Raw genomic sequence first — 27,992 nt, 5'->3', positions numbered from 1 at the left:
GGATAATACGTTAACTGTAAGCAGAAAAGTGGGAAGGAGCTTTAAATAGAAGTCGGCGCCCACTTGAATGCTCTTGATTCCCATGTCTCTGCCGCTAATCAATAACTTGTCTTTGCCTCGAACTGCCCAGCATAATAGTAAGATCTCATCTCCTCTGTGTGTCGATAACTGGCAATGGGTTTTTCTTCTTTTGACTTTTCATGGTCTGTGGTTGACTGGAATTTCTTCTTTTTTTTTTTTTTTTTCCATGAAAAAGCCTTCTCATACACGAAAAGCAACACATGACTCTTATATATATGTAGTCTTTGGTCTTTAACTGGTGTTAAAGTTAAAGCAGAAATATAGTTTGGTTTCCATCTTTGTCTCTGTGAGAGAAGAAGATCGACCAAAGAGAAAATAAAGAAAATTATTAAAGAAAAAACAAAAGAGAGAAGGTCATGAGTGAACTTTGCGGTCACGAAAAGAATTTTCATTTCTTTAAATTAATCTCTCTCTTTCTACCTCAGGTTCGTTTCTATTTCTCATCCCCCCCCTCTCTCTCTCCCACTTTCTTTTACATCTTCAAAAAATTCTTCAGTTTCTGCATTATATATCTGTGCTTATAGCTAGACATATAGCTCAGGTTTCTTCCAAATCTTGAATTCTCTGGATTCTGTAGTCTTAGACTAAAAAGGGTATGTGGATCTTTTTATGCTGATAGATCTAATTAAGCTGCTTTTCAGTCTTTGTATTTCTCAATATCCTTCACAAAATTTTTAGCTTTTTTTTTTTTTTTTTTTTTTTTTTAATGTTTCTGTTCTTCTATGTTAATAGAAAAAAAAACATGTTATGCTTGTTTTTGTTGCTTTGTTGCTATGTATGTGTGTGTGTATATATATACCATTCACCCCAATGTGTGGATCTATACGGCCTAAAGTTTTATCAACTTAGGTATGTTCTTGTACTCTTTTGCCTTATTTTAGCACTCTGTCTTTATATCAGTCTGCTTAACGTTGACGGTTAACTGCAGCAACTTCTTCTTGTTTGTTTCCTTTGTTTTTTTTTTTTATTGTGTTTTTAATTTGCCCCTTCTTGTTTTTGAAAATTGAATTTTCCTAACTTTATTCCACAGATCTTATCTCTTCCTAAAAGTATGAATTTCATTGATTTGCTTTTACCTGCAATACTTATATGCTTTAATTTTAAAAGTCTTCATCAGTTTATTTCTATTTTGATTCATGAGTCATATCGCCAAGAATATTTAATATTTTAGTCACCTGGTCTCTGATTTCCCTCACACATTGTTCTGCTCTCAAAAAGCTGCAAAAGACAACCAATATATTTAGCCAAATGGTATTAGTTCTCACTTTTCTGCTTCTTCATGGAAAAACATGCCGGACTAGGTTTGGTTCACTGGTTCTGAAGGTGACTTGTTCTAATAGGATGTCATTTTATCATATACTCCGATTGAGTAGGTGAGCAATATCCAATAAGAAATGGTAGCAGCCTTAACTGCTTCATCTGTCATTTTTCATTGGAGTTTGGCATCTTGGATTGCTCAAGAACAACATAAAATGACTTCCAAGAAAATATTATAAATATAAATACTTAGATAGAAGTTAATGTCCCTGAAATTAGTGAAACTTCCCAACTTAGCACTCTTCAAAGATCACTATAGATATGCCTATATTCTAAAATGTAGCTTCTGTTAATGTTAAACCACTTCTAGAACTTGTTTTATTCACTATGCTCCCACAATTTTGCATTCTTGGTGGTTCTCTTACATTATATTTGTCTAATACGTGCCTATATATTTACCCATTTGCAGACGGTGAAGCCTCACAGTCTTACAATGAGGTCTCAATTCATAGTTGAATCTCCCATTTGGTAATTAGCCATATCAGAAGTAGAGGCAAAAAGACAAATTAGGCTGTTTACAATTGTCAACTTGGTGGAAGATGATCAGTGGAATGAGTGCAAAGATTCGGTTAGTTAGATGTCCTCGATGTCGGCAGATCCTTCCAGAGTTGCCAGATATTCTTGTCTATGAATGTGGTGGCTGCGGCACACGTCTCCAAGGTAAGAATCTTATGAATTCAAGCTATTAGTCACGAATGCTAAGAAACAAGAATGGTTTTATTGAATCTACATAATAATGGTTCAATGCGACTATTTTTTCTGTTACTCTCTGTCCTCCCCTCTCTGCACTTGTTTTATTGAAATTACTATTAGTATTAACCCTTGTATTCTGAATTTTTTAATTAGTTTTAGTTAAATCCTCTGTCCTCATGCAGCAAAAATTCGAAAGGAAAATGCCAAAAGCACATCTAACTTACCTCAAACAGATGCTGAAGAGACGAATAAATTTGATCATGTTTCTGAAGGTAATGAATCTAGCAGCTCAAGTCATGAAGCAATTCTTCCTTCTGTAGGCGTATTCTCTTTGGACCAAAACAATGGGAGGAATCAAGTTGAATCCAATGATTTCAATGGTGACAACGTCACAGGTGTAAACTTACCACACAAAGATGAAAACAAAGCAAGCGATCAAAATAGATTAGAGGATTTTGATAATGGACATCTTGAAGATGTAAAGTTAACAAATGAGGACCAAAATGATGAGGGTGACAAAAATAAATCTGGGGTTTTTGACAATGAGCAATTCAAGGTTGTAAACTTATCAAATGAGGACTACAACAACTGTGATCATCAAAATGAATTTTTAGCTCGCAATATTGAGCAGCACGGAATTTCCAGCAGAGACTGTTCATCAAATGAACTTACTTGTTTTGAGAATGGAAACCCGTCCCAGTTCCCATTATCCGGAGCAAGCTCATCATCGTCAGCAAAGGCAACAGCAGAGGGAGAAGCAGAAGCAGATGCTAAAAATGAGAGTGATTCTACTTTTAGAAGATCAAGCCAAATGGAGCACGATGATACAAAGGGAAGTACTTCAATTATTGCTGCCCATCAGCTGGCAGGGGAAAGCATTTCTTCAGATATCCTTATAAATTGTGATGAACTGCTCGCGGAGCCAGAGGAAGGTTCTTACCAAGTCTTCGATCGCTTACAATCAACGGATACATTTGAAACCACAGATTTTGTAAACCCGAGCTCTGAGCTCAGTGGTAGTCTTGTAGATTTGTCCAAATCCCCAACAACCAGAAGCTCTCGTGCTTATTATGATGATGGTGTCTCTTCCTATGAAGGAACTGATGATCTGCTGCCTGATCGACACAAACATTCCTCTAAACATGCTCACAAGCTTGCTAACTATGCTGCTTCTGATGTGAGGCCCAGAAGAGAAAGATTCCTAGTCAACAGCAATCATGAAATGCAGCATCGTTTCAGGAGTTCTGCCTCCGCTATGCCTGATTATGCCACAAAATCTAGCAAGGTGGATCGAGAAGAATTGCAGGAGCCGACAAGACTCGGCCATCCAGTTGGAAACTGGAGAAGATTAGCTAGAGAAGAATATATGCCTCAGCACCCTTTCCATCGAAGGGAATCCCTGACCAGCCATGAAAGTGGTAGTCCTTCCAATCACAATGGCTTCTACAATACAAGCTTTCCTTCACAAGACAAGCCTGTGTATACTGAACAGGAGAAGATGAAGCTGTTGAGGATGGTTTATGAATTGCAGGATCAACTTAACAAAGCCTCTCTGAATGATAAAGTAAATGCAGGTGTCTCTTGGCATGATCATCATATTCCCATGTATCATAATCATGACTTCCTACAGGAGGAAAATTTTCATAACTTGATCTATTCTAGATATTCTGGAAGAGTCAGAGAGGGAAGTAACTGGTCGCAACAGAAAAAATTCTCAAGAATACCCTTCTCAGCGGAGGCAACCACCAGTAGACATCAAGTTGATCATTCCTTGTGCTGCTGTCCCCAAGAGCGGCAGTGCCCAGCACAGTTAACTCCACTTGGCCTTCGTCATAATAAAGGGCTTTGCAGGGTACATCCTCATCTCAACCTTTACAATTCCTATGGCTCTTGTCCCTCAAGTCCTCAACAACGTGTGGACTCTCAGTTTACCATATACAGCCGTGGAACAAAGTCCGCTGACCAGAGGCATAGAAGTTATGAAGTGAAGAAGTACCTGAGGGAGAAACGTCACTTGGCTAAGCGACATCTCAGGCCCATAGCAGGTGGGGCCCCTTTCATAACTTGTTCTTCTTGCTGGAAACAGCTGCAGCTACCTGCTGATTTTCTGCTCTTTAAAAGGAGGTGCCATCAGCTAAGATGTGGTGCTTGTTCAGAGGTACTTAAGTTTTCACTTGTAAGCAGAACGCATCTCATCCCATATATGCCAACTGTTGAAGCTCCTCCACCAAGTGAGTTTGACGAGTATAGTGATGCTATTAATCAGAGAAACTTTACTTCCACGTCTCATGTCAGTGATTGTCCCTGCCCGGATTCCATATCATGCTCTGATGATTATGGACACTCTTTCCATAAAAGCTATTCCATTGACAGGGATCCTGTTTCCCACACACCATTTCATGCGATTCATGAAAATGGAGTTGAAAGAAACGTGCCAAATGGTTCGCTTAAGCATAGTGAAGAGGGAAGGAAATTTGTTTTGAACGAGGCTCGAAACAAAGGTAAAAATCCTGTAGAAATATATGAATCAGCTGGCCCATCGTCTAGTACATCCATATCAAAGAAAGTATCTTCAGAAATTGAGGAGCTGCCTGTAGCAGCAGGAAGAGGGGGAGGTTCACCGCTTCATCGACTAATGGGTTATTCCTCACCAACTCATATGATATTTGGTTGGGGACCATCCTTCTCTGGGACAAGCTCATATTCTCTAGAAGGAGAGCTGAGGTAGAGAAACTGAGAGAATTCTCATGCAGCAGCAGTTTATAATACCCTCCACCCGAATCCATGGTGTTCTAAATACTGGTGCTTGAAGCGATTTTACTTTCTTTTTGTTTCTGTCTATTTTTGGTACAGGTAAAATGGGATTGATCTCAGCTGCCGGAGAGCCTGGAGTATATGTTAGTAGTAGAAACCAAAACTTCCAAGTTTTATATGTACAGAAAATAGATGTTCAGCAGAAAAAACTCGGTATGATTTGTTTATTTGTATAGTCTCTGTTTTTCTTTTACTATTATTAGTATTCTTTAATTTGAAGTTCTGTTTATTTGTATAGTTGGAGTTATTGAAATTTTTGTTTTTGAATCGAAAATAGAAAACAAAATGTCTTTGCTTTCTCCACTCCCCTTCTATGTTTTAATTCGTCAATAATAGTTTTATCCAAGAATTACTCGTCTACCTTCCCAACTTTCCAATTTAACCATTGCTCTCATTCACTGGCATTGATACAAGAGAACATTGATTACTTTTCTGGATAACAAAATATGATAAAAGAAAACATGCTAAGCTCTGGAAAAGAAAATGAAGGCATATGAAATTACACAACAGGAGCAGTGCAATATGGGAAGGAGGTGATACAAAAAGCACAGCAGTAAACATATATTCCCCATGGAAAGGAATTACTAACTACTGTATTCCTTCCAATATAAACACAAAATACAACGGTATTGTAGACGTTCTTTCCCATATCATGTGGAGTATATTTGTTTCCTACTTAATCCTTCTGTAGATCGTATTTTGAAGTAGCTCCATCGGTTGCATGTTTGCATTTACATAAGAAAAGAAGTGTACACCAATACACCTATATATCCAAGATTCATTTGAAAGTGTTCCTATAACTACTACGATTTGAGACAATAGTAATCCTCTGATCCTGAAGCATGTTCAAGTTTGGGGCCAACAACCGAGTATACCGATCAAAATAAAGGAGCTGTTTCATAAGAAGTGCAAACTCCCTCGGAAATCTGAGTCCATATGATTCACTGACACGAACCTATCATTCAACCAGAAAAATAAACACACGCTGTTAGAGTTTTCCAATCAGCAACTTCTTTTGCCTGATTTACTGGAATGTTTCCCTTTCAAAAGAGAAATTAAAATACAATCTTACCACATCGAGGAAAAGTGCATTCATTTGCCTCTCATCAACAACTAAATTGGCAGAAACAGCAGTTGCATCTGTAGTAGCATCTCTTGCTGTTGCAACAACTATTTCTGTATCCAATTCCTGCATTTGGGTTAAAAAGTTTGTTTCAAACCTGTAATTCAAATAAACTCAAATCTTTCATAACATACTGCTCTAAACTTCAAAGCTAAGCATTTTTGAGCTATTAGTGCTTGCCTGTATTGATGAAAATATCTTTTCCAAGTCTCTTGCAAAGGCATTAACATCAACATCCTTGTTTGTAGCCCCCATTTCAATCAACGCAGATGCCATAGACTCATATTCTTCAGTTGCAATTGATGTCAGAAACACTTCCATAGCAGCCCATGTCTTTGGGGATATGCGACCTACAATTCCTGTGCAATGGATTTGTTTTCAGTGGATAATGAAACAGATAACAGCTGATTAAGGTTTTTGATATGCCTTGCCCAGTATTTTCTTTTCCGGAATTAAAGCTGAAAAAACTGAATTTACACTTCTACCATTTCTGATATTTTGGACAATCCAAAACTTTAACAGAAATCATGCTAAAGCATGGTCTATCATCAATAATTTCACACTCCAATCAATATTACTTACTAATACATGATATGCAGAGTTTCAACTGAAATTTACAGAGATATGGAAGTCATGTTTCAATACATGGTATTGCTCAATTAAAATTGTTGCAATGACCAATATGCTATTATCAATGCGCAACAAGCAGCCACTTCTAGCAGAAGGCAGAAAGGACACCTAGTCAGAAAACCATGAAATGTGAAAAAGCAAACTTCAAAAGGCAAAGTCCACTTTCCAACTGGTATAGACTAGCAATCAGTATATAACTATGACAGTGTGATATCGGATAATTTTCTTTAAACTGTAGAAACAATGTCCAATCATCTTGTAAGAATCAACGAATAAAATTGCAGTTCTTAGGAACTGGATGATGAATGGAAATAGTGGCAGAAAGAAGCTTACCGAAATCAAGAAACCCAATTCGACCATCACGTAATAACCATAAATTACCAGCATGTACATCTGCATGGAAAGTTTCACATGCCAGCAAACTACCAAACCTGCATGGAAATTAATTTCCTCTGATTTTCCACTTAGTAAACCATAAGGGATCCACAAGATACAAACGGAACTTCACAAACATGTGATATCCTACCACACGTTCAGGGCTGTTATAAGACTGGCCTCTGGACTAGAAACAAGTGACCTTATAGAATCCAGGTCAGTGAGAGGCACTCCATACAGCCTCTCCATGGTCAGAACTCGTCGAGTGCTGCAATGCTGATAGACTTTTGGAGCTGTAGCCTGCGCTGTAAGTCCCATCGCCTCTAAATATCTCCTAAAGGACTCAACATTTGCAGCTTCCTTATAGAAGTCAACTTCTTCAAGCATGGACTCCCTTATGTCTTTGATAATACCAACCTAACAAATGTGCACAAAGCATACAAAAGAATTATCCAGAGTTGATCGCTTATTACATCAAACAAGGCTAAATGAGATGCTTGTGTTTTGATAAAACTGCATTTACATCATAAATCATAAGTTCAAAAGGTCATGAATCAAGTTAACATTCTACCAGTGATGCGCGGCTAAGATCAGGACTTAAAAACTCCAATATGCGAGCAACAACGTACACAAAGTTCAAATCTGCAACTAGTATGTCTTCTATTCCAGGTTTGAGGACTTTAATAACCACATCTTCTTGGGAACCTTTAAGCCGTGCCCCATGAACCTATGTAAGATGGTAAAAAATCTAATAAAAACCATCGAATGTGTGAGAAATGTGATTATGAGAATAGGAGAAGAGAGCAAACAGGAGCGACCCTGGGAGGGAGGGACCAGTACTAGCCATGAAAAACAAAGAAAATTGGAGGAAGATGCGAAATTGACACCTGTGCTATTGAGGCTGAGGCAATTGGTGTTGGGTTGACATATTCATACACACTTTCTATTGGCCTTCCTAATTCCTCACGCAAGATTGCTTGAATTTCTTGGAAAGGGACAGCAGGAGCCTTATCAAAACAGTTCTGGAATTCATTGACATATTCTGGTGGGAACATTGTTGGTGCAGATGCTATGAACTAGAAACATGCAAGCAGAAAAAGCATTGGTGAAATAATACCATATGTAACATGACAACCATAATAGATAACTTAGTTTTTTGCATAAAGCAAACAAATTTTTGTTGACATACAATTTAGGCTGTAAGTTAGAACAAAAGTAATAATAGGATTTACCTGACCTAGTTTAATATAGGTTGCTCCCATGCGCTCAAATAATTTTCTCAAATATAGCGGAGAGAGTAATCCAAGCTGTGATTGGCTGGGCAATCCAGTAGATGAATTTGTTGACTGCATATTTAAGAATGGTATCAATCGTGACAGAACCTTACAGACTAAGCGAAGCAAAGTAATGATAGAAGCGAGGGGGAAATCAAAAAATCTGAAAGCAAATCTGAAAGCTACCCCTTTCAATGGACTTGCACCAAAATTTCAACTGTTAAAAGCTGAAATAATTGTCTCCCAAAATATAAAACAGAAAGAGAAGAAAGAGTTCAAATTTCTATCAATTTGCATCACTGATTACTCAGACGCTTTGGTTGTATCCACACAACATAAATAAGTGTACATCAGAAAAGAAGATTAAAAATCCCAGCTACCTTTGATACGTCTGCCAGCCACTCCCCACCAACTCCAAGAAATGCTTGAATACCTTGAGCCAGCCTTAGGGCTCCACGAGGACCCGTGTTAATAGATGTCTGGACAATATCCTGTACCAATTCTGGCAAGTTCTGAATACTATCTGAAAGTAGAATAATATATAAGCTTAAACGTGAATATATTGTACAATGAAGCAAACTTACAGCTAAGACTCGAAGAGTGAGCATTTAAATCATGGTTTTGGACAATAATGACAATAATTATGAAGTCCAACATGACAAAATCTTCTAGTTATTTTCTTTTCGTTTCTGGTTCTGGAATATAGAGAATGAATTTAAGATATGCATCATATCAAAACCATTATAATTGTTAAATCAAAGATTCATTTATCTATTATCACTAAAGTTTCAAACTTAAGGCCTAAAACAATTAACTGGTACTTCAACTTTACAAATTGGAAATTAAGCCAAACAGATTATCTTTTCCCTGAAAGATGTCATTAAATTTTCATACCAGGCAAACTCCACGAATATCATCATATTGCAAATTTGTTATCCGGGGAGAAGAATAAAAAAAGTCAAGGCCCTTTTATGTGTATTTGTCCTCTACCAATCGATGTTTCAAAATGCATGAGTTTAACAACTTATTGACAGTAAATTGTGGCACACCTTGAAGGCGAGAAGAAAAACGATCCTGTGCTTGTGAATATTGCGCAAAAAGGGTAAAAGCCTTTGACCGAAATAGACCGAAATTGAGCTTCCTTGATCTGCTATTTGCCACAGACAGCTGCGACCCATTGTTCAATTCAATGGAAGAGAAGCATGAGAAATAAGACCCAAATCAACCGAGAGACAGCAAACAATGAAACTTATTTCACCTGAGGATAAGGGCAAGGAGTAAACAACGAGAAGCGACCACCTCGCAAAGCCGACAGAGAAATCATCGCCATTTTCTTGCTCTGCTTTTCGCAGAAATGTAAAACGATGACTTACACAAGTGTATGCAAAATAAATATCCTTTCTCCAAGCATACGTCCAGCAAGAAAAGAAGGAAAATTAAAAAAAAAAAAAAACTTGACAGTTAGGAGGCCACGTGGCAGGCAGTTCACCGTGTGATCTAGCTGCTGCTTTTCAAGTATTCTTTGCTTCTGATGGAACCATAATTCCCTGTTTTGTATTTTTGTCCATTTTGCATGGCTTAATCTTTGGGGCTTTCGGGCCTGTGACTGCACTTCATACAAAAAGATGTTTTTTTGTGTCTGCAATTTTTGAACAGAGGCATTTTTGCACAAGTTTTGAACAGTGTTTGCCCATAGAGTTATCCATCTGATGCATTTTTGCATATCCACATAGAGGAGTTCATTTCCTAGAAGTAGAAACGCCATTGAATTATATATATTAAGGAGTTAATCCTCATGTTTTATTGCAATTCTTGTCTTCGTATTATGCGTTAAGAGAGGAGTAGAAGAAGCTTGTCGCAACAATCCATATGTGAAAACAAGGAACAAAGTTTGAAACATGGAATCCAAATGACAACAGCTATTGAAAGAGATCAAAAAAAAGTTGCAGAGCAAGGGAAGACTGCCACTTTAAATGCTAAGGACTGCTTGAATTCTCAATGTACTATAAATAATCAATCTTATAAAAACAAATTTACAAATTAAAAACAGCAGAGACAAATTTGATTCTTGTCATTTCAAGTTGCCAAATTTATGATAATTTTATGAATCTGTATCCGATCCCGATTTTGACTCTGCATCTGATTGGAACTCTGGCGGTTTGATTCTATTCATATTTGCTTCTAATGGCGGGAGCCCATCATCATCACTTGAATCAAACTCATCATCTTCTTGTTGTGAGGTACTCTTGTGCAGACTTCCATTAGAATCATCCGAAGTTGTGGACTTGAAGATTTCTGGCCTGCACTCAGTGACATTTGGCGAATTAAAAGAAAGGACAATATAACAGTCAGGAGAAAAAAAGGAAAATGTTACTAATAAAGAGCAGTTATCAACCAAGTTTTCTGACTTCAAATTAGCTATTCAAGGGAGTTTCCAATTTTGTTACCATATACTCAATACGGCTGTTGCGGAAAAACAAAACATAAATGATGTTAGAATGAATTAAAGGGCCACAAAATCATCTAAAGTCTCACCACTGTAACTTCTAAGCTATATATGCTGCTTGCTACAAATAAAGATAAGAATCACTACTGGATTGAATAACTCAATACGCATATCAAGACACTGTTTAGTTCAATTTTTGAGCAAGATTTATGAAGCGAGAATGCAGCAGTAGCATTGGAATAGCATTTCTTTTATTTAAATTCTAATTTTAGGATGTGAAGGAAATAAACCATTCAAGAGATTTCCGAAGTGCTCGAACTTGTTCATAAAAGAGAACTTGAGAAACTATACAGGCCACCTTGCTGCCTGACTCTAGGGCTTTCTGTTTTCCACTTTCATCAACAACTACAAAACTCCCTGCATATCATCAAATCAAACATTTTAATATGTTTCCATCGTATATTGGAGTTCAAATACTTGACCAAATAAACAATGTAAAAGCAAAGATTGGTTATCCATTGAAAGCAGACCTCGTTTTATCCACATGCTCTTTTGGAATTTAGCTGGAAACAGTGCCAGTGACTTCTCGCCTCTTGCATCCATCACCTTGAAAAAGGGAGACGTTGGCACATTATAAGATAAAAATTACTAGCCCCATATGTGCAGTATATAAACTAAAATAGGGTAATTTCACCACAGTGGTATATGAGAAACAGAAATAACAAAGCTACTGATCCATGTTCTCATGTTCACTCTACACAAAAATCTCAAACTTGTAAATGAGTATTTTTCATGTTCTTAATCAACTTTTTCACAGCACAAGTAAAACAGGACAGCATACAGTAAAGAAAAGGAAAAAAAGAAAAAAAGAAAAAACGAAAGCTACCGATAATATTTGTATGTATACGGCAAATAATCACATCTGCTCATAAGAATGAATTACAAATAGTTATTTGTTACTTGAATAAAGCCATAGCCATTTAGCTCAGGGCATTAACACTCACTCATGCCAAAGATAACGAATTTTGCAAATTGGATGAGGAAAAGAAATAAATTCTGTAACGTCAAAAGATTAAAGATGTAGCATTAGCTTCAACAAAGACAGAGAAAAAAGAACCTCAATGACATTGGAACCTCTAAGAGACACCACTTGAGCGATGCTTTTGCCATCTTCAAGCGTTAAGTTATGTTCCTCAGCCGCCCTCTTCAGATTCTTCCTTCCTCCTTTCATTATATTCCACCTCCTTTAATTACAGTTATTGCAATTAGGTTTTAGGGTTTTCTCTTCAGAGATAGAGAGGGAGAAAAGCTAAGAACTTGGATGATGTGATTGATTATTGGCCTAACCTACTGGATGATCATTTCTCCAATCGCCTTTAGCTCAGTCAATTTGTTTGAAATAGATTTGCTTTGAATTCGTTTCTATATTCCCTAAGATTGAGAGATGGGTCAAAGAAAAAAGTTTATGGCTTTGAAGAGGAGTAGATAGTTTATTTGTAGGTTTAGAGGAAGAGTTGCAGAGGGAGACAAGTGAAGGGCGGCGATGATGAAGTGATGAGAGAGGAGGAGGTAAGGTTTCGAGCTGATGAAACGGTGTGTTTTGCTTCCGCTTTGAGCTCGAGTTAAAGTTAACCAAGCTCTGTAGTGGGACCCGCTGTTATATTATTTTAAATCTAATCCAATTTAAGTTTTGCGGCACGGTGAAACAATAGGTTAGGCCTCGATTACAATTGCTAGGGGCATAATGTAAATTCAGAGAAACACAGGGGCATATACAACAAGTTATCTAGTAGTGTTTAACTAACACCAACCTTCTGATTTGCGCGTGAATTGCATTCGCGGCCTGCAAGCGACCAGGTCGGAGACATGCTCGCTTCTTGATTCAAGCTCTTCGCACAGCCACTGTGAATTATTTTTTTACAAGGTTAGTGTTCTTATTGATATATCCTTTATAATACAGTTGCTTCCATTGGTGACCATAGCTTCCATGTTTTTTGTTTTGTTTGTTGAGCTTGCTTAGAAAAGAAAAAAATCTTTCTCCTTTTTATCAAATTTCTTTGTCAAATCGCGCAAATTTATTACTTCCTTTGTAAAAACGAAATTTCGCACTTCCTCACTTCGTATTGAACTCACTTGTGTCAAAAAACGATGTAATTGCTTTTCTTTTATGTACTTTTCTTTGGATTTTTCTGACAGCACTTGCTCAAGTTTTAATTGGTGCACAATCGACCTCTAATATATTGTTTTAGGTAATAACTTTTATCGTTTTTTTTTTGTTCTGCATGTGTTTACTTGCGTGGTCCTTGTTTTAGTTTGCTTGTAGTAATGGGCAGAAGGAAGCAGGCCCGTCCGCACAGGTCTGGTGGATTACTTATAGCAAACAATGACGCTGCTGAGGTTGAATTGGATAAACAGAGAGCAACTGAGACTCTGTCTGCAGAAAAGGGGGAATCTGTTGCCACTGACATACCGTATTATGTAGAACTTGATAGGTCCAATTGGGCTTCAAATGAGCATCTTGATATATCTGAAGTTATCTTAAATGATATGAATTTGACAGAAGCATATTCTAGTTTCAGAATAGATGCAGACTTCTATCAGGACTCCAAGTATTTGTTAAGATTTCGAGTGTGTAATATTGATGAGTTTGTCCTTGATCGTATTAAGTTAGGTCATTGGCCTGTGCTTTCCTCTAGTGAGGTATCTTTGGAATTGATTGAGAAATGCATGGTTGAGGATGAGGAAATACAATCACTAATTTTCTCTGGGAGTCTTGATGGACCGGACGAGGGTATTACTGGTCTTGTTCACTTGACAAGTATGGAATTTTTGACATTGAGGCCAGTTCTGGGCTTTAAGTTTTCAGAGGAGATGATGCCTGTGAGAGTTAGGGTGGAGATACTTAAGAAAGCTTTTGACGCTTGTGAGTCCCTTCTAGAAAACACAAGGAACCTATGGAAGAAGAGTATGACAAATGTCATGGCCTGGCTGCGACCAGAAGTAATGACTTCTGAGGCTAGGTATGGGATTACTAAAACTGCAAATATGGAACTTGACTTGGTTGCAGAGATGGGAGATGATACCTCCAACTCTAGGAAACGTTCAAGGTTTGACGTTGCTGGATTCTATGAAGCTATTAAGCCATCAAAGTGAGTGCATATAATTGAAAGTTTTAATGTATTGTTCATTATGCATTGAAGAGATTATTTAGTCACGCATGAACATGACCATATTTTGTCTTTTTCTCTTCAAACTGGAATTTAGTCGCTGGTTTAATTATTATTATTATTTTTTATTATTTTTTGTACAGATCTGCTCCAATGCTTGATGATGACCTACCTGACTTGCTTCCTATTCTGAGACCATATCAGCGTCGTGCAGCTCACTGGATGTTGCAGCAAGAGAAAGGAGTTTCAAAAGATTCAGGTGAAAGGGAAATAAGTCAATTCTTTTCTCCCTTGTGTATGCCTGTGGATTTTCTTGACGGTTCTTCAACAATGTTCTATAATCCATTCAGGTATAATTATTTCTCTCAACATTGATTGTTAAAGTCCTGATTTCCTTCCTCTTTCTAAGAGAACACCCCCACAACCTCTCTTTTTTTTTTTTTTCTCACTCACATTTGTAAATTCTTCAGTGGCAACATTTCATTGTGCCCGATGTTTACTTCACCATATATCTTTGGTGGGATTCTTGCCAGTATGTACTCCGATACTTTGTCCTCCATTTGTGTAATTTTTGACAATGAGCTGGTATTTTTTTCTTTTACACACTTCTATCCACATTCAAATTTTCAATAAAGATTAGAAACCCCAAAAAAGAAAAAAGTGTAAGATTTTGAGGTTTCTATATAGGGATGGTTATAAAGTTATTAGTATTCTTGTTACATACATGGTAATCATCCTAATATTGGGCGTACGATTTGGTCCATTCAATTGGTGGCCTAAAGAGAGAATTGACTGAAATATATGGCAATTATACTTAAACTTGGGACTTGATTTTCCATAGTCAATATGGTAAGTTTAACTTTTGAACACGTCCTAAACTTTAGGGGGATTAAAGACATGATTTTCCCAATTAATTGTCAGATGGGCTGTCTCCCCTATTCTTTGTAGTCCTAAAGGTGAAAGAGTAGCAAAGGTGACCCTTGCTGCACCTCAAGACATCACCTGCCACACCTCATGTCTTTATTAATTATGTTTGAGAGAATTAGGAAAATTTATAATAAAGATTGGTTTCTCCTTAGGTGCATTCTTCCACCAATTAAAACTATAGGTTTTGCTCGGTAAAACATCCAGAGATTAATAACGATAAAGATATAGCTAAAAGAGATTTCTGAACCTCAATAAAAACAATGAAAGTGAATTATGAGAATTATGTTTGTAGTTCGACATAATCTAATGTTGGTATAGTGATTATGATCCTTTTTGATAATCATTTATGATTACACAGACGAGATGGGTTTGGGGAAGACAGTTGAACTGCTTGCTTGTATATTTGCACATCGGAAGTTAGCATGTGAAGATGAATGTGAAGATGGCATCTTCATTAATAATGCATGGCAAGATGTGGGAGATCAGAAAGTAAATCTTAGAAGATTGAAAAGAGAACGTGTTGAGTGCATATGTGGAGCTGTGAGTGAAAGCTATACATATAAGGGACTATGGGTACAATGCGACATTTGTGATGCCTGGCAACATGCAGATTGTGTTGGTTATTCAACTAAAGGGAAAAAGAAGAGATCAATGGTTGAGGTACAAAAACATAGAAAGAAAACTACAATCAGCTTTGTTGAGAGAGATGGAGAGCATATTTGCCAGATGTGCTCTGAATTGATACAAGCTACCGATTCTCCAATAGCTACCAGTGCCACTCTTATTGTCTGTCCAGCACCTATATTACCTCAGTGGCATGCTGAAATTGCACGGTATACTATCGATTTGGCACACTTGCGAATTCCAGAATTTCAGTAGACAGTTTTAGTATGTTGGCCGTTTGAGAAATTTGTATTTAATTTTCTATTTTTGTGACATTTTCTTTGGATGTGTTCTTCTGTTGTGACCATGTTTTATCTTCCAAGTGCATAAATGAATTTTGGTCAAAATCATGAGCATACAAACTTCTCACACTTAATTTTTGGATGTTTTGTGGACACATATCTATATATATTTACTAGACCTAATTACCATCTTCGTATTTTCCTTATCCACGTCATTGATATAAATGGTATTTTTCCAATTACATTTTTTTTTATGGAAACGTTTGATGTGGAGTATTTTTCACTATTGTGTGATATTTTTTTAATTCTATTATCATACACTTTTGTTCCTATGCATCAAATTTATTGCTAACTTGATTATCATAATTTTTTTTTTCTTAGCCATACACGTCCAGGTTCCTTAAAAACTTGTGTATATGAAGGTGTACGAGATACATCTCTTTCAAATACATCGGCAGTGGACATTAATGAATTTATTGGTGCTGATATTGTGTTGACAACATATGATGTGCTCAAAGAGGATTTGTCTCATGACTCTGATAGACATGAAGGTGATCGACACTTCCTGAGATTCCAGAAAAGGTTCTTACAAACCTTGTCAGTTGTTTTGTTAGAAATGATCTTTATCTTTGCTTAAAAACGGGTTATCTTTGTGATTTAAATTGTGATGACCAATTTCTTGGAAATTTTCCCTTAGATTATAGCTTTCACTAAATCTTGTATAATCTTAATCACAATACATTAAGAAACACATGTTGCATGGGTATTTATTTGTTTATCGGCCCATGTTTATATCTACAAATAAATGAGTATGGATTGTTACCAGAAATGATTGTTGACATTGATATCTGCAAACATTTTCTTATCTCTGTCATTCTTTCTGAAAGGGTTTATGCTTTTATAATGGTTCTTTCGGATAATAAATTAGCTACATCACGCTTCGAGATTTATTTGAACTGAGGATGTCAAGATGATCTGTGGCCGTATTGTTGCAGGTATCCTGTTATTCCAACTCTTCTCACCAGAATATTTTGGTGGAGGGTTTGCTTGGATGAAGCTCAAATGGTGGAGAGTAATGCTACTGCTGCAACAGAAATGGCTCTTAGATTGTCTGCTAAGCACCGTTGGTGTATCACAGGGACTCCTATACAACGGAAACTTGATGACTTGTATGGACTTCTAAGATTCCTTAAAGCAAGCCCTTTCAATGTTTCTCGGTGGTGGATTGATGTTATAAGAGACCCATATGAGGTATGTGATACTCAAACAAACTGGTATGCCTTGCGGATATGAGTGTACTATTAAATTGGGATCTGCCCTTTTATTCTTTAATTGTTTCATGCTTCATACACATTTTGGGTAAAGATATTTTATGTTTGTATGTTGTGCAAATTTCTTAATTTTGCCCCACACTGTTACAGAGGAGAGATGCAGGAGCCATGGAATTTACACATAAATTCTTCAAACAAATCATGTGGCGGTCTTCAAAAATACATGTTGCAGATGAGTTGCAACTCCCACCTCAGGAAGAATGTGTCTCCTTGCTCACTTTTTCTGCAATTGAAGAGCACTTTTACCAGAGACAGCACGAAACTTGTGTGAGTTATGCCCGTGAAGTTATTGAAAGTTTGAGAGATGATATTCTCGAAAGAGGAGTCCCAGGTTGTTTATGGCTGTCTCACACCTTCATCTAAGAGTCACTTCATTTTGAACATATCCTAAAATGTTTATCTGTGGAAAGCGAGTTTTTGAGTGTCTAGCATTCATTCTTGCTTTGACTAGGTTGTTCCTCTTTGGATGCTTCGGCTGATCATTTCATAACCCATGCTGACGCTGCAAAGCTACTTAACTCACTCTTAAAGCTTCGCCAGGCATGCTGCCACCCTCAAGTAGGAAGTTCAGGGCTGCGTTCTGTACAGCAATCCCCCATGACTATGGAGGAAATATTAATGGTTGGTTAAAATAATGGAAATCCTTTAGGAACATGTGCTTCCAAAACTTCAGCTGTTGTTCTTTTTTTTTACTGAGACTTTCCTTTTTTAGGTTCTTATTGGTAAGACGAAGATAGAAGGGGAAGAAGCTCTCAGGAAATTAGTTGTTGCTCTAAATGCACTAGCAGGAATAGCTATAATTGAACAAAAATTTTCTCAAGCTTCATCATTGTATAAAGAAGCATTGTCTCTAACCGAAGAGCATTCTGAAGATTTCCGTTTAGACCCTTTATTGAATATTCACATTCATCATAACCTTGCTGAGATACTTCCAAAGGTCATTGAGAGCTCCTCCCAACTCTCCTCAAATGTACAACAATTACATGGAAACTGTGAGAAGTCCTCCAAGAGGGACAGCATCGAAGATTGTGATATAAATGCTGCGAAGAGGCAAAGAGTTACTGGAGAGTATAGTTCGGATTTTACTATTAATGTTGAGAATATGCTAGTTCCATCAGAAAGTTGCTTAAATGGTAACCAAGGAAGAGATGACAAATCCAATGTATCATCAAAATCCTTCAGTGCGAGGTCATTAAGAACAACATGCGAGGAATTGAAACAGAAATATCTATCTGTATTTGCCACAAAGCTCTCTATGGCTCAACAAGACTTCAGGAAGTCATACATGCAGGTGTGTTTCCTCCATGCTGATCCACATAGAACATGTTATGGCACATTCATAACTGCATAGATCTCTGTCATTAATACGTGATGCTATTAAACATATGTTATTGACAATAAGTTACTGAATATATATGTATAGACTTTTCTAGACAAAGTTGTGCAACCTTGATGTACATTTCTCCTAATTGACCTACGAGCTAGCCGTAAAGTGGGTACCTTAAAGAATCAGACCCTGCCTTATTTTACAAATCCTGGTTGGATATGTAGAAGCTCTTCTTTCATTTTATGGTCAATTGCTATTCTAACACTTTTCACATTTGTTGAGTTGTCAACTCTATGAAACACCATGGGCATAAAGGTGCAGGCTGGAGTTATTTTTACAAAAGAGCTTTTCTTTCTCTGTCTGATGGAAAACAAAAGTCAAATATGTTGGTGAATAAAACTATTCCATGTCAATTTGTTCCGCATAATAATTGGTGGAGTATGTCATAGTGCACCCCAATTTTGGCATGTTATTAATTATCATCAATGCCTAACAAAAGAATTTCCAAAATTATCTCCCACTTATTACTTATTTTCTAATATCTGAGTTTAAGAAAAATTATATTCTTTTGAAGGTTTGTAATGCATTTAGTGACAGAGAAAATCAAGATACAGCTTGGTGGTTGGATGCTCTTCATGAGGCTGAGCAGAACAAGGACTTCTCAAGAGACCTGATAAGAAAGATTGAAGAGGCAGTCTCGGGAACTCTGAACAATTCAAGGTCATCAAGAATTGGATCTCAGTCAGTGTCTAACTTCCTTTTCCTTTTTTCTTTTTAACTTCTCTGCCAGCGTTTTAAATTACATCACTTTGTACTTTTTTTCTCATAATTCCATTCTTTATATTGTTGGTTACAAGGATATATGAGGCAATGTTTTACGATAAAAAAGCATGAAATGAGATAAGCCATTGCAGCTATTAGTCAACAATTTTTTTTATTCATTAGTCTAGTCTTAAATATTTGTTTGTCTATATGCTTTTCCAGATCTCATTTCTAGTAGTAGTGTTTAACTTTCTTTTATTTTAGTCCAGCTTCCGAAGCATTACTGCTTTAAAGTACCATATCCAGACTCGTTGGGACCAATTGGAAGCCTCTAGGAGAACATTACTTGATCGACTTTTGGAAATTGATGAAACAATGGAGAAACCAAAGGAAGAGGATATTGAACGTGTGAGGTGCTGTCGAATCTGCCAAGCTATTGATGATGGTCCTACGTGCATTCACTGTGAACTAGAGGAATTATTTAAGGTGTTTTATCAAATCACTTACTTGCTTTGATGTTTTATTTATTAGTTCATGAAAAATTAAAATTAACATGCTTTGATGTTTGATCTTTTAGTTCATGAAAAATTAAAATTAACAGAGAAATAAAAGGAAGACCTTTCATTTTTTTTTTCCCTTCTTTCTTCAGGATTATGAAGCAAGGCTTTTTCGTCTTAACAAATCCCATGGAGGGATCATTGCATCAGCTGAAGAGGCAGTAGATCTGCAGAAAAAAAGCTCTGCATTAAATCGTTTCTATTGGAATTTATCAGGGCCAAATAAAATTTTATCTTCATCTGTTGATGCTAATGAAACATCAAAGAAGAGAGGTGCTGGGGAAAGAGTAATGGTGAGATGCTTTATCTTAGGAGGCCCAACTAAATGAATTTCTCCTTTGATGAGCAATTTTTTCTTGATATTACAGAAGGCATCCAAGAATATGTTATAAGTCACATATATAAAGGGGGCACTTGTTAGAGTTGTAGTAAGCACAATGTGGTAGTGAAAACGAGAGTAGCAGTCCCTTTTTAACTTAATATGATTGCACTCCAAATTGTTTACACAAGATTTGGGTTTTTCTTTTTAAGTCCTTTATGGCCATATAAGCATACACTAGATCGTAAGTTGGTATTCCATTGTTGGAGCACGTTCATGTGTAGCAGGAAAATCTTTTTGGTTTTTTTTAATGGGATAGCTATCTTTATCAAATATTCTAACTATAAAACAAACGGTAAGAATAGTAAGAATATTGGCACTCATAATTATATAAACCAGGAATACTCAACATAGGGTAACATATTTGCACTCATAATTATATAAACCAGGAATATTTGCACTCATAATTATATAAACCAGGAATACTCAACATAGGGTAACATATTGAGCAAATCTTTCTTTGCACTATCCATCTTTTTCATTACTCACCAAAAAGCTCGATTTAATAGATGGATGGACCTAGAAAATGTATAAACTAGGATTAGATTTCACCCATTAGAAATTGATATACACTGGTTGTGCAATTACAATGGGCCAACTTTAAATAGATTATTGGGTTCATCTCTTCTTTGGTGTCAAGAAAATGGCTAGAATAGCCATTGACTTCTAGAAAAGACCTATTATGGGACACAATGGATTACAGATATGAAAGACCTTCCTCCAAGCTGTACATATAACTTTCATCGTGTTAAAGTCCATGGGCAAGTACACACATGGGCTTAAGTGAGCAAGTGATGGAACCCACTTGCACAAAACCAATTGGCTTATGCTAGGTCCACTACGCATTCCATTATGATTCTTTATTTATTTTACTATTGTTCAGTGTGGGGTTCATCTCCCATCAAATGTGGCTTTCTGTATAGATAGATCTACATGTAGCTACGAGATTGAGTATGGAATTCTGTTCTTTTTAAGAAATAAAGTTTTTCAATCAGAATATGAACCAAGAGACCCTTAAATACTAGAATCAATAACTGAAAACTCACCCAATAGAAAATTCTTCAATTTTTCAAGAAATGGCAGATCTATTCACGAGTTCAATTTGGTGTATCATAAGGGACTTACCTTATAAATACCTTAACTAGCATGTTGCTTAAAATTTTTTGATACAGTCAGGTTATGCAGAAATGCAAAGACACTGTCAACCTTTTTTTCCTTTTTGATGTAATACAATGAGAATTTATTGTTTTCATCATTGCTATTATAATTAGATGATTACATTATACAAGCGTGCTGTTACTTATACTTGTTCTATTAATGGTGTTGAGTTGATAGGTTTCAAAATCACCCTCTGAATTGGAGATCATTTTTGGTGTTTTAAAGAGCCATTGCAAAGTCCAGTTGAGGAGGGAGGGACTTTCAGCAGCCAGCAAGCAGCTGCATATTCTGGAGGTTTGGACTGACTGATCCATTTTCACTGCTAGCATCTTCTAAAACAGAACTGCTTCATTTATTATTAAACCCTTTATATTGTTGTGCGCAAGCATCAAATACCTGTTAGAAATCTGATTTTGTTTTCAATTCATTTGGATTTTACTTTTTCAAGGGCATGAGGAAGGAATACAGCCATGCCAGGTCCCTGGCAGTTTCCCAAGCTCAACATCTGCGTGCTCATGATGAAATTAAGATGGCAACTTCACGTTTGCATCTAAGAGTAGATGAGAATGACAACTCAATTGATGCTTTAGGTCCAAATGAATTAGAGTCTGCAAGTGTGCTGCACTCAAATGAAAAGTTCATTTCCTTGACCTTGTTGTCACGTATAAAAGGGAGGCTTCGTTATCTGAAGGTATCAACTCAACCTTATAAAAACTTCTCATGTTTTAGATAATTATCTTAGAAGAACATTGCAATTCCTGTGCTGTAGCCCTGCTCTCCTTTCTTGCTTGTCACTGCATGAATGTTGATATGTAGCAAGGAAATGATATTTAGTGTGTTTTATGATAATATTATTGGTAAACTATCCACTTTCTCCAATATAAAGCATGCAAAATCTGAAGGTGTGACGTTTGTGCCAATATCTTCAATATGCATCTGTCAACTCATTCCATTTTGTAACTTTTATATATTACCTGTTGGTGTCTTCCTTTTCCAAGCAGAATTTTGGTCTTGCAATTGTAACACTATTAGGTAAGCGGGAGTGACATAAGAACCAGTTATTAGGCCTGGTTTCTTGATCACTAATTTCATTATATATTTACCTCTTTCTTTTGCAATTTGCTGCCTTAAAGCTGAAACAGGTGCAGCTATAAAAGGAGAAAGCTAGTAGCTGTTATTAATTGAGAAATTTGTTGTGTATTTATCAATGAATAACATAGGTTTATATACAAGAAATTCATGGGCTTTTTAGGACTAAAAATCATTAACTGATTAGGAATACTAATTTTCCTTAACACTCCCCCTCAAGTTGGATCCTAGATGTTAATCATGCCCAACTTGTTACAAATATAATCAACAAAACCCCATTTAAAGCTTTTGTGAAAATATCAGCCAATTGTCTCCAGTTTTAACATAACCTGGGGAGATAAACTTTTCTTGAATTGTCATGAACAAAGTGACAATCAATCTCAATATGCTTGGTGCATTCATGAAATACTAGGTTAGATGCAATATGAAGTGCAGCTTGATTATCACGCCATAACTTAGTAGGTAATGAAGATTTAAGGACCAACTTCACTCAACAGTTGATACATCCTTACAATCTCACACACAGATTGTGTCATGGTTCTATACTTTGATTTTGCACTGGACCAAGAAACCACATTTTTGCTTGAGAGGTTTTTACAATAACTTTTTCAAGGCCCTATCTTGAATAAGTGAATTCCACAAAATTTTATATAGTTCATTTGCAATTTCATAATTTCATGTTAGTATGAATAGGAATGGTATTTCATTCCTAAAACCTAAAAATTTATGAAATTCAACATAACTAATCAACTTCTATCATTTGTTATTGAGCTAAGTCTCTTTTTTCTGTATTAGTTGTTTTGTGTTTGATAGGAATGCAGCTTATCTTTGGTGTTGTAATCTCCTTTATTTGTTAATGAAGATTTTTTCTTTTGAAAAATGTCAAAAAAATTATGATCCAATCGGTGAAATTTTTAAATGTTTCTTTCCTGAGTTTTCTCTTTGGCATGGGTAAAGGGATGCTAGATTTAGAAAGCTCATACATGCTAACTTTGTTGTACATTCTTAAAACCAGATAAAATATGTTATGCATTGCCATTATTCTTACTATCTGATTTTTTCAGGGTCTGGTATTATCCAAGCAGAAGTCACCATCAGTAAGTTCATATAATTCTTCAATAACTCAAGAAATGGCAACACTGGCGATGTCTACAGAGAAGACAAGTGAAGACTTACCTAAAGATGTTGAGGAATCATGTCCAATCTGTCAAGAAAAGCTAAACAATCAAAAGATGGTTTTCCAATGTGGGCATTTTACTTGCTGTAAATGTAAGTTTTACCATTTGTTTTCTTCCCAAGAATCGGTATGATGCTTTGTTTATGTCAAATGCCACTATGTACCACTGTTAATTCGGGTCTTCGTTTGTGAACTCCCTTGAATGAGTAGAAAATTATGAACCATTTAAACAGTGCAGGCCACCCCTTTTTCCCCTCTCATCTGCACCTGTATGTCTATGGGATCTCCTCAACATTCTTTTCCAATTTCCATTTCATGCTTGTTTCTTTCAGGTTTATTTTCCATGACTGAGCAAAGACGGCATGATAATAAGTTCCAACGCAAATGGGTAATGTGCCCAACATGTCGGCAGCATACAGATTTTGGGAATATTGCCTATGCAGATGACAGACAAGACAAATCTTGTAATATGGCTATTTTAAATACAGTTGAAGGTTATGAAAAATATGAAGCGTCTTTGGCTGTTCAAGGTTCATATGGAACAAAGGTGTCTTTTCTAAATTAATTCATTATGATATATTGTATGCTTCTATTTATTGGAAAATAGGAAAAGGAGAACTGATTTTAGTTTTTTGAAGGACATGAAAAAAACTCTCACAAACACATAGCAAAAGAAAAGTTAGAGATGGAGGAAAACTTAAATCCATTACTCAAGGCAGAGGATTTACAAAGCATAAAACAAAGATTTGTTCTTTTTTCTTTTCTTATTCATTTTCATTACTTTCCAGCTCTCTCCTACTCTCAACTCTTTCCATTTCTCATTCTCTTTTACAGCAGCTTCCTTTATTTAGGGAGAAAAGTTTCTCGATGTACTACAAAAGATAATTTTCCTTCAACAAGGAATACCATTGCTTTTAACTAAGAGATAAAAGTACCCAGAAAAATCTCATCTACTCCAACACTATATTATGCATGCATAAACTTCCTAATTCCTGGTTCACATATGTGTGTGTGGTTTTTATTCATTTTTGTTATTTTTATTGCCATAACATAACTCATTCTAGCATTTTTATTAATTTTCTCCTTCACCTTACTAAAGTGCATTTAGATGTCCAAGCAGTCACCAGAATAATCTTGTTGTTTATTTGTATGGTTATGTACATGATTTGATGCATTTATGTTCCTTCTTTTGCAATACTTAATTATTAATTCTTGTGCACATGCATATCTGTGTAAAATGAAGATTGAAGCAGTCATGAGGAGAATCTTGTGGATCAAGTCTTCTGATCCTGAAGCCAAAGTTCTGGTTTTCTCAAGTTGGAATGATGTTCTTGATGTGTTAGAACATGCACTCGATGCGAATGGTATCACCTATATTCGGATGAAAGGAGGCAGGTAAGAGGATCTACTAAACTTGCTTAATTTCTCTGAAACTCATTTGGATCTTGTAGAGTTCATTGTATCGACACAGAAAGGCCTTGCCACTTATTTTGCACTACTTTCCAAATAACAGTTTTTGGAATCTTCTTATTTGGTAACTCAAATGAAATCATGGAGAAATAATTTCATTTCAAATGAAAGTAACTATCAGCTCCAGTTTCAAAATAATGGCATAAAAGAGGTGCTCCCTTTTGCCATAAGCATTCTACCACGACCAATGTGTTGTCAATTGAGAATGCCAGAGTTTAGCATCTATTCTAATCACAGTTGAGCTGTGTTTTCTTTCATTCTACCCTAAACATATTTTATATAATGTTTATACCACATAAAAGCTTTGCTTGTATGAAATTCTCCATCTGTTCCTCTTTAATAGCAACAAATAAAGGTTTTCCTTTGTCGCACTTTAAGTACTCATTTAGAATTTTGAGAGTACGTTAATTATTATTTTTCATTTTTATCCATAGTTATTAGGTGTTTTGTAGTCAAATTAAATAGGGAGCTTTTAATTTTAAGAAGGGTAATTTAGATATTTTACCATATATTTTTAGAAAACTAATATATTCCAATCATTTTCTTAATCATTGTGAAAAGACTAAATGTTGCTATTCAAGTGGAACGGGGGAAGTAATATTAAATTCTACTCTCTAACAACCAAAATAATTATATTTTTGGTATGATTGTTGATCACACTGTTTATGGTGTTCATGTTCTTTTGGTATGGTTTCTTAACTACAGGAAAGCACATACTGCCATCAGTGAATTTAGAGGGGAGAAAAACAATTCAAAAGTGAGTCACAAAATACATGGCCAACAAAAGAAACCAAAATCGATTCAAGTGTTGCTTCTCTTAATCCAACATGGAGCCAATGGCCTTAATCTTTTAGAAGCACAGCATGTTGTTCTTGTGGAGCCACTACTTAATCCTGCAGCGGAGGCACAAGCAATCAGCCGAGTACACCGAATTGGGCAGGAAAGAAGAACATTGGTCCATCGCTTTATAGTAAGTGTATTTTCCTTCCATGTTAAATGTTATATACACTTGGATACATTTGAACAACGGATGCAGATGCAATGCCTCACGTCATTTGTATTTGGAAAATTTAAGTTTATCCTCTACAGCAATTGACCAAGTTTTCAGGAATCGGATAGTTTTTCAATAGCTTTTAGCACCTGAATCTCTTTATTATGGGCAACGTTAGTGCAAACAGATGGGATATTCCCGTATGATTTCATGTAGGGATCTTTTCCTTGCCCAATCATAAAGCATTATCTCATTTTAATGGACACTTCTTTTAAATCATCTGATTGAATATTCTGTGCATTTTGTCGATGTTCTTTCTTTAGTTTTGCCAATAAGATGTGCTTTCCTAGATCAGCTTTGCATTTTCTTTCAATGCAAGGGTGATGTAGGACCAGGTAAAGAGAGCACAAAAAACATGGGAATCATTTTTCAGAAAACACAATCTAATCGATCAATGACAGTAAAAGCCTAACAAAAAAAGGCTACTAGGATGCTTCATATAGACATCAAACAGATGCAAAATTAGATAAATAAATTAAATTGTAATATGATACCAAAACTCACATTTTCTAAAAAGTAATTTCTAAAATTTCAAATCTCATCTTTTTTGTCCACATCAAAAGTTTGGGGTGGGATAGTAGGCTAGAAGTTGGTTAATTCAAACAAATATTAGCTTTAGAAAAACTTTACATTTCTAGTCTCTATGCTTTTTCAATTTCTGAAGGGGTCCTGTGGCTTTTATCAGATTTTCTGCTTAATTGATTTGGATCTCTCTCACACACGCACACCTTAAAGATCTCTAACTACTTCTTTTCTCATGTATTTTTCTTTTCTGATGTTAGGTTAAAAACACAGTGGAAGAGAGTATATATAAACTGAACAGGAGTAGAGACACTAGTTCATTCATAAATGGCAATACAAAGAATCAGGATCAACCTCTCTTGACACTTAAAGATGTTGAATCTCTATTTGCGACAGTAACATCCACAGTTCCAAAATGTGATGAAGAGCCGACTGAAAGTCTAAGACATTTGCCTCCTTCTGTGGCTGCTGCTATTGCAGCTGAGAGGAGACTGAAGGCGAATAATACAACGTAACATTTTCTGTTTTTTGCAATAACCATTCTTTCAAATATGCGAAAAACACCAGAATAGAATTGCAGTAGAGCAGCCTTCAACAAGCGGGAAGCATTAATTCTTCCATCAATATTTTGTAGGTTAGACCAAAGACGTGTACAGTTTAGAAATTAGTTTGTTGCTGTATATAACTTTTAAAGTCAAGCTACAGGAAACAGAGTTACAAAGATTAGCTAGCTCCAATTCAAGCTCATTGTATTGTAGATAACTAATATCTTATTCACTACTTGTGGTCCTCTTTTTTAAACTTTCTTCATTATCACAAAACAATCTAGATAGGGAGCACTTAAAGTTTGTCTTATTCTATTGTTGGAACAACTTCCTCGAGGGGGAAGTACAGGGTTCTTTCTTGTATGAATGAATGGCCTATGGGAACTTTTTTGATTGCCATTTTTTTAAAACGTCTTCGTTTATATGTACTGTTGGGCAGGTTTTTGAGTTCCAGTTCGTTACTTGCAAAATTCTAAAATGAGAACCATTCAGGTGGAAAAGATGCAATTGTCTTCTTTTGTTGTTTTTATATTACATTAAAAACGTAAATGAAGAAGTCAGACAGTGAATCAGATTCGAAGATATCTTGAAAATCTTGGTTGCAAAATATAGCAAAAGGATAAAAAAGAATAATTAACCCATTGAAAATCTTTCTGACCAAATTTATCTTGTACCTATGAATTGGAATCAACTTGCAAAACCCCGAGGAGCTGAGAAGATGCAACTAGAAACAAGGAGTCATAGATGGACCATACGGTCACTGCAACAGAAAATATAAACTCTTCTCTTATCAATTTTCTTGTCCTAGATGACCACGACTAAACCACTACGTCAGTACATACGTTATTTCTTTTGGACAAATTGCAAGAACA

At 36.1% G+C, this 27,992-nt stretch overlaps 4 protein-coding genes across 7 annotated transcripts; 2 read left to right on the top strand and 2 right to left on the bottom strand.

Moving 5' to 3' along the window:
* The first annotated feature begins 13 nt into the window (after positions 1-13).
* LOC105649158 (hypothetical protein) lies at positions 14-5,140 on the top strand. 4 transcript variants are annotated; one of them, XM_012235728.4, is made up of 3 exons: positions 14-137; positions 1,808-2,058; positions 2,274-5,140. In XM_012235728.4, exons 2-3 carry the CDS (start codon positions 1,938-1,940, stop codon positions 4,817-4,819), a joined length of 2,667 nt encoding a protein of 888 aa, XP_012091118.2. In that variant the 5' UTR covers positions 14-137; positions 1,808-1,937; the 3' UTR covers positions 4,820-5,140. The 4 variants fall into 4 exon arrangements, with proteins under 4 accessions (XP_012091118.2, XP_012091116.2, XP_012091117.2 ...); XM_012235726.4 differs by lacking the exon at positions 14-137 and adding an exon at positions 182-506; XM_012235727.4 differs by lacking the exon at positions 14-137 and adding an exon at positions 516-674.
* Positions 5,141-5,377: 237 nt separating this feature from the next.
* LOC105649160 (Protein kinase superfamily protein) lies at positions 5,378-9,726 on the bottom strand. Its single transcript, XM_012235730.4, has 11 exons — positions 9,566-9,726; positions 9,357-9,474; positions 8,688-8,830; positions 8,266-8,379; positions 7,921-8,109; positions 7,605-7,760; positions 7,185-7,450; positions 6,992-7,089; positions 6,209-6,387; positions 5,978-6,094; positions 5,378-5,860 (listed from the first exon to the last, which is right to left on the bottom strand). Exons 1-11 carry the CDS (start codon positions 9,635-9,637, stop codon positions 5,684-5,686), a joined length of 1,629 nt encoding a protein of 542 aa, XP_012091120.1. The 5' UTR covers positions 9,638-9,726; the 3' UTR covers positions 5,378-5,683.
* Positions 9,727-10,275: 549 nt separating this feature from the next.
* LOC105649161 (Nucleic acid-binding, OB-fold-like protein) lies at positions 10,276-12,328 on the bottom strand. Its single transcript, XM_012235732.3, has 4 exons — positions 11,871-12,328; positions 11,284-11,359; positions 11,044-11,170; positions 10,276-10,607 (listed from the first exon to the last, which is right to left on the bottom strand). The coding sequence occupies exons 1-4, from the start codon at positions 11,982-11,984 to the stop codon at positions 10,409-10,411; spliced, it is 516 nt and encodes a 171-aa protein (XP_012091122.1). The 5' UTR covers positions 11,985-12,328; the 3' UTR covers positions 10,276-10,408.
* A 126-nt stretch (positions 12,329-12,454) lies between these two features.
* Positions 12,455-27,530, top strand: SNF2 (RING-finger, DEAD-like helicase, PHD and SNF2 domain-containing protein). Its single transcript, XM_012235733.4, has 20 exons — positions 12,455-12,677; positions 13,066-13,902; positions 14,064-14,270; positions 14,391-14,452; positions 15,206-15,680; positions 16,134-16,334; positions 16,748-17,003; positions 17,174-17,414; positions 17,535-17,704; positions 17,796-18,374; positions 18,985-19,151; positions 19,442-19,658; positions 19,822-20,022; positions 21,444-21,560; positions 21,715-21,957; positions 23,420-23,624; positions 23,865-24,079; positions 24,776-24,927; positions 25,708-25,972; positions 26,836-27,530. Exons 2-20 carry the CDS (start codon positions 13,079-13,081, stop codon positions 27,088-27,090), a joined length of 5,052 nt encoding a protein of 1,683 aa, XP_012091123.1. The 5' UTR covers positions 12,455-12,677; positions 13,066-13,078; the 3' UTR covers positions 27,091-27,530.
* Positions 27,531-27,992: the final 462 nt, after the last annotated feature.

This window comes from Jatropha curcas, chromosome 6, assembly GCF_041381405.1.
Source record: "Jatropha curcas cultivar XTBG-Jc1 chromosome 6, XTBG_Jcur_1.0, whole genome shotgun sequence".
NCBI classification, from domain to species: Eukaryota; Viridiplantae; Streptophyta; class Magnoliopsida; order Malpighiales; family Euphorbiaceae; genus Jatropha; species Jatropha curcas.
The sequence above is the reverse complement of the archived record's forward strand: the minus strand, read 5'-3'. Positions and strand labels throughout refer to the sequence as shown.

What these genes read in the sequence shown, in the direction of transcription:
- LOC105649158 (XM_012235728.4), top strand. Translation starts at nt 1,938, where the DNA reads ATGATCAGTGGAATGAGTGCAAAGATTCGGTTAGTTAGATGTCCTCGA. An exon ending in CTGCGGCACACGTCTCCAAG is followed by an intron (nt 2,059 to 2,273) that starts GTAAGAATCTTA and finishes GTCCTCATGCAG; the next exon opens with CAAAAATTCGAAAGGAAAAT.
- LOC105649160 (XM_012235730.4), bottom strand. Translation starts at nt 9,637, where the DNA reads ATGGCGATGATTTCTCTGTCGGCTTTGCGAGGTGGTCGCTTCTCGTTG. An exon ending in ATCTTAGCCGCGCATCACTG is followed by an intron (nt 7,451 to 7,604) that starts GTAGAATGTTAA and finishes CACATTTGTTAG; the next exon opens with GTTGGTATTATCAAAGACAT. An exon ending in AGATATTTTCATCAATACAG is followed by an intron (nt 6,095 to 6,208) that starts GCAAGCACTAAT and finishes ACCCAAATGCAG; the next exon opens with GAATTGGATACAGAAATAGT.
- LOC105649161 (XM_012235732.3), bottom strand. Translation starts at nt 11,984, where the DNA reads ATGAAAGGAGGAAGGAAGAATCTGAAGAGGGCGGCTGAGGAACATAAC. An exon ending in GAGGTTCCAATGTCATTGAG is followed by an intron (nt 11,360 to 11,870) that starts GTTCTTTTTTCT and finishes CCCTTTTTCAAG; the next exon opens with GTGATGGATGCAAGAGGCGA. An exon ending in CTTCGGAAATCTCTTGAATG is followed by an intron (nt 10,608 to 11,043) that starts GTTTATTTCCTT and finishes CACTGAGTGCAG; the next exon opens with GCCAGAAATCTTCAAGTCCA.
- SNF2 (XM_012235733.4), top strand. Translation starts at nt 13,079, where the DNA reads ATGGGCAGAAGGAAGCAGGCCCGTCCGCACAGGTCTGGTGGATTACTT. An exon ending in GTGCTGGGGAAAGAGTAATG is followed by an intron (nt 20,023 to 21,443) that starts GTGAGATGCTTT and finishes TTGAGTTGATAG; the next exon opens with GTTTCAAAATCACCCTCTGA. An exon ending in GCATTTTACTTGCTGTAAAT is followed by an intron (nt 23,625 to 23,864) that starts GTAAGTTTTACC and finishes TGTTTCTTTCAG; the next exon opens with GTTTATTTTCCATGACTGAG.